The sequence below is a fragment of the Halichoerus grypus genome, chromosome 8, assembly GCF_964656455.1.
Source record: "Halichoerus grypus chromosome 8, mHalGry1.hap1.1, whole genome shotgun sequence".
Lineage (NCBI taxonomy): Eukaryota > Metazoa > Chordata > Mammalia > Carnivora > Phocidae > Halichoerus > Halichoerus grypus.
In genome coordinates, this window is record NC_135719.1 from 78,545,888 (window position 1) to 78,555,486 (window position 9,599).

Genomic DNA, 9,599 nt, shown 5'->3' on the forward strand with positions numbered 1-9,599 from the left:
GAAAAAGATTTGATACTAAACACCATATAGTGTGTTGTCATACTAAAGTTACCTATTTTTACATACTGAGCCATTAAAACTTTATAAAATTTTTGTAATAATATTTATGATTAGGTGTTTTAAACATTCATCAGCATTGTTTCCTTGAATTCTTTTTTTTTAAAGATTTTATTTATTTATTTAAGAGCAAGAGAATGAGAGAGAGAGCATGAGAGGGGGGAGGGTCAGAGGGAGAAGCAGACTCCCTGCTGAGCAGGGAGCCCGATGTGGGACTCGATCCCAGGACTCCAGGATCATGACCTGAGCCGAAGGCAGTCACTTAACCAACTGAGCCACCCAGGCGCTGTTTCCTTGAATTCTAAGACAAGGAGGTACAAGGAATTAATGAATGCACATTTATTAATGTATTAAATCTGTGTTATGAACATTTTCCATTAAATTTTTAATAAAACTGACATTAATAATGCTATGAATTTTGAGGGAAATAGATAGTATTTAATATTTCCATTGTAGTTATTCCAATAAATATTGGAGACTCAAAAACCCCAAATAGCAGAGACCACAAATAATCAGTTGTTATAGATATTATTTAGGAAGTGAGCCAGGAACCAAGATGCTGGCTGCTGAGTCTCTTAATAGCTGCTTTCATTTCCTGATTCCTCAGAGTATAAATAATTGGATTAAGGAGGGGGGTGATTATAGAGTAAAACACAGAAAGAAACTTATCTACAGAGTAACTATTGAATGGGAAAGCATAGATGAAGATAGCAGGGCCAAAGCAGAGAGTGACCACAGTGATGTGAGCAGATAGTGTGGACACTGCTTTGGAGGATGCAGTGGAGGAGTGCTGCCAGATGGTGACTAGCATGACAATATAGGATATGAGCAATAGAATGAAGCAGACCAGGGAGAGGAGTCCACTGTTTGCAATCACCAACAGTTCTAGGATATAGGTGTCAGTGCAGGCAAGCTTGATGATCAGGGGAAGGTCACAGAAAATGCTGTCCACAACATTGGGACCACAGAAAGGTAAACCTACAGTGAAAACCATCTGGCTGGTGGTATGTATGAACCCAATTGCCCACGAGAGCAGTAGAAACACAATGAGTGCCCTGCGATTCATGATGGTCTTATAGTGCAAGGGTTTGCATATGGCAACATACCTATCCATGGCCATAGCTATCAGAAGAGACATCTCTCCACCCCCAAAGAAGTGCATAAAAAACATCTGGGCCATGCAGCCCCACAAGGAGATGGTCTTGCGTTTTCTAAGGAAGTCTGCAGTCACTTTGGGAGTTGCAGCAGAAGAAAGACAGAAGTCAAAAAATGATAAATTTGCCAGAAAGAAATACATGGGGGAGTGAAGATGGTTGTCAACTATCACGGAGATCACAATGAGGAGGTTTCCTACTATGATGGCTACATAGACAAGAAAGAAGATTGCAAAAAGGAATATTTGAATTTCTTGAGAATTGGAAAGTCCCAGCAAGATGAACTCAGAAACACTTGATGTGTTTTTTGGGAGATCCACATTCATCCTTTTGTACGTTTGTCAGAAGTTGCCTAGATGAGGGAAAAAACAGGATGTCATAGGGACTGACAAATCAGTAAACCTGATCTTTGCTTACATCCTGTGTCATATGCAGGCAAACAACCCTGTTGGTAATATGACTGCTTCATAGATATTTTGCAGGAGGTATTTCACAGGACCACATGACAATAGAAAGTGTGAAGGGGGGGCGCCTGGGTGGCTCAGTTGGTTAAGCAACTGCCTTCGGCTCAGGTCATGATCCTGGAGTCCCGGGATCGAGTCCCACATCGGGCTCCCTGCTCAGCAGGGAGTCTGCTTCTCCCTCTGACCCTCCCCCATCTCATGTGCTCTCTCTCTCTCATTCTCTCTCTCTGAAATAAATAAAAATCTTTAAAAAAAAAAAAAAAAGAAAGTGTGAAGGGAATGGAGCCAACTAAATGAAATGTGTGTGTTGGTTAGTAGGGGCAATGTCAGTTGGACATTGAGAAAACCTCTCCCTTGTTCAGCTGCAGATCAGACTGTATGTGAACACTTAACTTATTAGAATGATGGAAAAGAGTTTTGGAAGGCATCAGAAAAATAGATTTTTATCTTTTTCAGGAAGTGCATTTACCGACACATTTTTGTGACATTCTCAGTATGCAGTAAAAAGTTTGCCATATTAAATATTGCTGAAATCACATAATGTGCATTATGCTTCCTGAACTGATTATATAGTCCATGAGCATACTGTTGATAGAAGGTTGCATGTGGAGACACTTATAACTGAGATCAAAACCAATTACTGAGAAAAAACAAAAACAAAACAAAACAAAAAAACAATTACTGAGAAAGATTAAGCTTTTTAGACTTGAATTACCCAGATTGACTCTCAAAACTACAGATGCTCATCTACATAGTGCTTAACTCTTCATATGATTAGACAGAAAGTGTGTCCTATGTGTGCATTCTTAGCCAATTGCTGTAAAATTGAATTAAATATCCATTTTTATCTGATAACTGTTTTTAAGTCATATGTTTTCATATATGATTGTATAGAAACATCTAAATCACTATTATTAAGATTAGTGAACTTTACCATGGTAGTCTTTTTTTTTTTTTTTCCCGACCATTGTAGTCTTGTTCCACTTTCCTCCATTAGTGAGGGGTAAAGGGTAGGGTGAATCATTTACCTTTGTAAACATGACTTTAAAAAATTGGAAATGTGATGGATTGTTTGAATAGAGTGCCATCTTGGGTTACTTAGCCTCCTTGGACCTATCCTTTCTCACAGTTACTTCCTTAAAGTTCTTTTAACCTTTAACTTTGCCAAAATAGAAAAAGTCATAGACACTATGTTACTGACTGAGGTGGATTCAGCTAAGCTAAATGAACTTTTAAAAAATACACACATCTCAAAGGAATAGGTCAGTGCTCGTTGTATATACATTCACTTTTTAAAGACCTTCCTGTTTGCCTGATTGTAGCTCTATTTTTCAAGTCTTAAATCCAGGCTTGTTGTTCATCTCCAGTCCTTTCCTTGCTTTTATGAGAGCCTAGACCCAGTACTAATGCAGATTGTCAGAAAAGAAAATAGAATATATATAGTTTTGGGGTACATTTTCACCTTTTAGTTACACAGTTCAAATTTTTAAAAATATAGTATATCTAAATAACCATAATAAACATTTAATCGTATTCTTTTTTCTATGTATAGTTACTGTCACTTAAGACACACAGTTATTGTAAATGGCTCATAATCTTCCATTATGTTTGACACCATCATTCAGAGTAGCATAAAAACTTCCTTCTTTCACAAGGTAATAGAACTGAAAATGGAAATCTTTGTTAGTTCTCATTCACAGATGTGAATGTGTATTTCTTCTTAGTGCTTCATACCCTTGCTATAAGACAATGACTTAAGCTGTAGCCCCTGGACCTTCTGTATTTGTCTGAAGTATGCAATAAGTACATTTGCAGGTGCACATGGGTCTGGCAGAGATAGAGTCCTAGACAAGATACTATCTCTAATTTTTTTTTTCTTAATGAGTGTTTACTTGGCCATTTTCAGACTGTTGCCATAGGAAAGTTGAACTTTCTCACACGGTTTTCTAATAATTCCTAACAAGTTAATGATAGCATCAATATTTTATGAGTGGTGACATTCTGTGATTTTCAAAGCCGTGAATCAGGCACTTTATCCTTGCAATTCTATCATTTATTTCTTTTAAAAAATTACATTTCTAAAAACAACAAAGGAACGTTCTCTGTATTTCTGCTATAATTCAAAGAATAAGATCATGGGATAGCCAAACAATTTGAACATACCTAGATTTCTTTTCTCTAAGAATAATTTACTTGGCCTGGATTGCTGGATTATCTTAATTTCCAGTAGTCCTTGGTATGGTGTTTCTGATTTTTGTATTTTTTTTCCAGTTGTGACAAAATAAGGTATATTCCAGTTTAATTTTCCCCTTTCAGCCCTCCCTTTAGTTATCTTTTTGGCATTTGTACTTATCACTTATGGACACATTTAAGGTTTTAATGAAAATAATGAGATAGATGTGGTATGTAAGGTAGAGTAACAGGTCAGGATTATGTAACCTACCGGTTTGCACTTGGACTTCAGAAGTAACATCAATATGAAATGGATGCTTAATCTTCATCATCCAGTGATTTTATTTTCTGCTCTGAACTTCAAATGAAGACAGCAGTATATCAATGTATCCCTTGGTAGAAGGCCCAAAGGAGGAAACTCATTTGATTGTTTTAAATTCCTGAGAGACCAGTAGTAAAAAAGTAATTAGGATGTTAAAATACACTTTTGACTTTACAGAAATGAGACACCATTTTTCATCCATAAAATTGATAATACTTTAAAGACAATTTTCAGTACTCAGGTGGTCAGTGGAAAGAGGACTAGAGTTGAATTATGAGAATTTGTATGATGTTCATTCTTTTGTTGTAGTTTGTTTTCTACATTAAGCATTGATAAATGTGATATGTAGGAAAATATAAATATTCTAGATTATTTTAATTCTAAATTTTATTAAGGCTGAAATTTTCATATTTAAACTCTAATCTGTTTGGAATTTATTGATAAATAATGTGAGATAATTTTTCATCTTTGCAATTAAATAATAATTCATTCCACTAAGAATTTGTTATGCTTTCTTTATAACCTTTTCAATTTGCCGATAGATCAGGCTCTTCTTCAGGTATGCTCATTTACTGTTTTGTTTTCCCAATAATTTTTGAGGAGGTACTACGCCTTTTACTACTCATTATGTTTACAACATATTTAATGTATGGAAGGGCAAGTCTGCTCTCACTGCTTTACTCATTCGTAGTTTTCTTGGCTAGCTTCATATCTTTTTATTCTAAATTAAATAGATTTATTTTTTAAAGTTAAAACAAGTTACAAAGATATTTTGATATCACAGTATTAAACTTATAAGAAAGGTAGAAAAAAATGAACAGTATTACAAATGTCTGCTACTTTTATAACACAATAAAATTTTCTCATCTTCATTATCAACACATTTTTTTGTTAAATGTAATTTTGCATATTTCCTACTTTTATGCTGTACTTTATATGATCTTTTCTATAACATAATTGGTTTTAATTGCTATTGTTTCCTTTTTTTTTTTTTACATGTTTAAGTTGTAAATGGTATCATTGTAGAAATCTCATTTGTAATTTTTTCCCAGTTAATTGTCTCCTTTGTTTTGGGTTACTGATAAATGATCTACAAACATTAATAATATTTTTTCTAATACATTTCTTGTGCCTTATTTCATTAACTAGAATTGTAGAGCAATGTTAAATTAACAGTGATGATAACTGGCTATGGCAGTTTCCCAACCATGACCCTTCCTTCTTTCTTAAAAGAAAAGCAGATTTTCTTGGGATCAGGTGTCTGTGCACGTCCATGGAGTCTCCAGACCTGTCCACAAAGCTGCATCTCACTAGCCTGAACCAATCACAGTTCTTCATTTTCCTCACCAGTGACTAGTTTAGCAATGAGGCTAGACCGTGTAGCAGAGACTGCTGAGAAGCCTTCTCCCATTCTTCATTAGTAACAGACACCTGAATTCATTAAGTGACATTGTGCATTCTTCCTTGCAAGTAAAAGTGGCCAATAACATAAAAGTAAACAGTATTATCAGGCAGCTACTTGGTAAAATTCTTTATAGGGGCTGACTCCTGGGAGAGTTATGCCCTTTGTCTCTCCCCACCTCCATATTTTCTGAGATCTAATTGGGAAAGTGTTAGTCTTTATACTAACATTAAGTACTGTAAATATTTATAGTCAAATGCTATCAGTTAAACATGGTACACATATAAAACAGAAGGAGTTTAATTACTCTAGTGACAATAAGGCTGAAATGCTAACGGCAAATGTTCAGGGAATCCAAAGATGAACATCAACTGGAAGCTACCCCCAATCTAAGCTGGAGGGAACAAGAGAAGAAGACACAGTCTTACCACAGCCCAAGGGTGTGGCCATATGTTCCATTTTCTTCTTCTCCCTTAACAAGTTTCTGTAAACATAGAGGCTTCATCCAACTCAAACTTATTATCTCATAGTTGTGTAGGTCCAAAATCCAACATTGGTGTCACTGGAATACAATCAAGTTGTTGGCAGGACAGTATTCCTTACTGGAGGCTTTGAGGGAGAAACTGCTCCCAGACTCATGCTGGCTATGGGCCAACTTTAGTTCCAGGTGGTTGTAGAATATCATCTCCATTTCCTTGCTGATTTTTAGTCAGGGATTATTCTCACTTTCTAGGCATTGCCTATATTCCTTGATCATGTCTTCTTCCTCTTCAAAGCCAGAAACAGTGCATTAAAGCCTCCTCAAGTCTCATCCTTCCCGGCTTTTTTTTTTTTTTCTTTCTCTGGATCCATGAAAGGTTCAATGCTTTTAAATACTCACGTGTTAGATTGAGTCCACCCGGATTATCCAGGATAATCTCCCCATCTGAAGGTTTATAAACAATTATATCTCCAAAGTTCTTTTTGCCATGTAAGGTAACATATTCACAAGTTCTCTGGTTAGGGTGTGGACTTATTTGGGAGACCATTATTCTGGTTATAACAGCTTATATACAAAAGTCAGAAGTGTTGTGGCCCATTTCACTAGGAGAGCTAGAGCCATGGAAGTGTTGCTGAGTTCCAGAGTGAGCCACAGAAGTACTGCAGATGTTTGGGCTAAGGCAGTGTGAATGTGTGTGTGTGTGTGTGTGTGTGTGTGTGTGTGTGTGTGTGTGTGTTCTTTGTTGTCCTTTCCTCCCACCCTATGTTAATCTAACAGTGACACTCATTTGTAACCATCTGGAGGTCAAGTGACTTAGGGTCCTGGAAATTCAGTCTTCATGGATAAGGGCTGCCTATAATACAGCAAATTTGTAGAAATGAAAAGAATGGATTGGAAGGAAAATGGACCTATAATGGCACACATCTTTTTATTATTCAGTCTTTCTGGAATACAAGTGTGGTGTGTGAAATTTTTACAGACATTTTGTGACAAATTATTAAAAAAAAAAACACACACACAGGAGGTTTTGGAGCCTCTGGTGATACTGTGGTACTACTGTATCAACATTGGACTAAAATGATTTATTTTACACTAGAAAATAAACCTCTGTCTAATTTAACTGTAACACTGTAATCATGGTTGATTACTAGCAGACCAATAATTTTAGTCAAGGACATATATATACAATTACGTATAGGGGCATTAAGTGAAATTTTCAATATTCCTAAGATAGAGCATAAGAAAAACAACATTTTTTCTTCCCAGATTAAATCACTGTGAAGGATAAAGTGTGAGGACAAAAACCTCATTCATTGAAGATGGCAGGGTCCTGCCACATTTGTGAAGTTTTGGAGAGTTTATATAGGGCAAGTATGCTGAGACATCAGCTTAAAAGTTAAAGTATTGCATCATGTACCTCAATCACTATACCACTAAGAAGAAAGCATAATGTCTGGTAGTCCTCTCTAAGTTCTAGAGGCAGTTTATTCCAACATGTGTATATTACTTACTTATTGATTGACATGAGGGTTCTAATTTTTGTGAACTTAGTTCAGGAAAGGCATGCTAGCAGATACAGTACAGAGTGAAAGGAGCCTTACCACTAGGGCCATATGTCCAGGTAAATCCTACAGTATTAAAGTTGTGTTGCCTTTATCAATTAAATCAAAAGAAGCAGAAAATGTGAAACAATATAAATATAAAACATTTGACAAGAAAGCAGATTTTAATCCAGTCATATCAATAATAATCCTATTACACGTCGCTCATTTTACAGGACCATTGTCATGCATTTATATATATACACCTAACAAGACATCATACTATTTTTTGTACAGTCAGTATTTAATACATACTTATTTATATATATCAACATATTTGACAAGCTACTACATTCCTTTTTGTGGTCTTGAAATGTACCAGTTCATAAGATCTTTGTACCCTTGTACCAATTATCCTCTCTCTCTCGAATTTTCTGTCCCCATGTAATTCCATGGGTGTGTCTTTCAAGTTGTCTGGTTATCAACTAACCCCTGCTCTGAAAGACCTTGCTTAACAACCAAAAGCAACTACCATCTCCCAGTCAAACTTTATCATAACATTATTTTTTATTTGCTTCAGAGCACTATCTCTTTTGGATCTGTTTTCAGTTTAATAGTTTAATCTGTGTTTATCTACTTGAATATAACCCCAAGAGACCTGGAATCTTACCTGCCTTATTCACATAGCTAGAACAGTGCCTAAAAATTGCAAGTACTTAATAAATGTAGTATTTGCTAAAATGACTGACTGATTTAGTGCATTAATGAATAATTGATTTAATCAATTCCAACTGGATTTTCTCCTTTGTTGTTGTCCCATTCTTCTATTTCATTCGGCAAACCATGTGACGACTCAGTAACCTCTTCATGGAAGCTTTCACTTCCTGGTTGTGAAAAGTATAAATCACAGGGTTCATCAAAGGAAAAATGACTATATGAAAGAGAAAAACCACTTTGTCAGCTGGGAAGGCTCTGAATGGGCGAGTGTAGATGAAGATGGCAGGTCCAAATATCAGAAACACAATGATAATGTGTGTGGTACATGTAGAAAGGGCCTTGTTCTTCCCTTCAGAGGAATGTCCCTTCACACGGCAGAGGATGACCGCATAGGAGGCCAGAAGTCCCAGGAAGCACAGCAGGGTGAGCAGACCACTGTTGGAGACCATCAGGAGGTCCACCACAAAAGTGTCTGTGCAGGCCAGCTTGATGACCTGTGGCACATCACAGAAGAAGTTATCTAGCTGGTTTGGGCCACAGAAGGGCAAGCGGAGAATAAGGGCTGCTTGTACAATGGAATGAGTAAAGCCCCCAAGCCACAGAGCCAACAGCAAGGTGTAGCAGACTCTAGGGTTCATGACAGTGGAATAGTGCAAAGGATGACAGATGGCGATGTAGCAGTCAAAGGCCATCACAACAAGAAGAAACATCTCCCCTGCCCCCAGGAAGTGCAAGAAAAAGAGCTGAGTGATGCAGCTTCTGTAGATTATTTTCTTCTCAGAGAGGAAGTCTGCCAGCATCCTGGGAGCCACAAATGAAGAAATAGGATGCATCCAGGAAAGCCAAATTGCCGAGAAAGAAGTAGAGGGGGGCTGTGAGGCCAGGGTCTGATCTGATGGTGAGGATGATAAGGAAATTTCCAGGGAGGATGATGAGATAGAAAACTAAGACTAGCACAAAGACCAGGAGTTGAGCATGTTGAGACTGGGTTAGACCAAGGAGGATGAATTCTGTCACCACTGTTCTGTTCTCCCTCTCCATCTCTCCTCTGTCTGCAGAATAACAAAGTATTATCTGTTATAACCACCTTTTCATCTACTCCATAGCTCTTCTCCAGATAAATACATTTACCACATCCAAAACTTGCCTAGCTGAAAAAAAATGCATGTCCCATAAGTGTCTTATGTTTTGAGTTGACCCTTCTACCCTCCATTTCTTGATCCCTCCCTAAGACATTGTTCTCATAACCACACTCTCATTCCCATTTTACCATGTGCTTCTATATAATT

General features: G+C 36.9%; 1 protein-coding gene and 1 pseudogene across 1 annotated transcript; both read right to left on the reverse strand.

Moving 5' to 3' along the window:
* Positions 1-589: 589 nt before the first annotated feature.
* LOC118525958 (olfactory receptor 4K13-like) lies at positions 590-1,537 on the reverse strand. The gene has a single exon (XM_036076883.2). The coding sequence runs from the start codon at positions 1,535-1,537 to the stop codon at positions 590-592; it is 948 nt and encodes a 315-aa protein (XP_035932776.1).
* Positions 1,538-8,417: 6,880 nt separating this feature from the next.
* Positions 8,418-9,351, reverse strand: LOC118525949 (olfactory receptor 4N5-like; annotated as a pseudogene).
* Between the last annotated feature and the right edge of the window lie 248 nt (positions 9,352-9,599).

Coding starts and splice junctions, on each gene's coding strand:
- LOC118525958 (XM_036076883.2), bottom strand. CDS start 1,537: ATGAATGTGGATCTCCCAAAAAACACATCAAGTGTTTCTGAGTTCATC.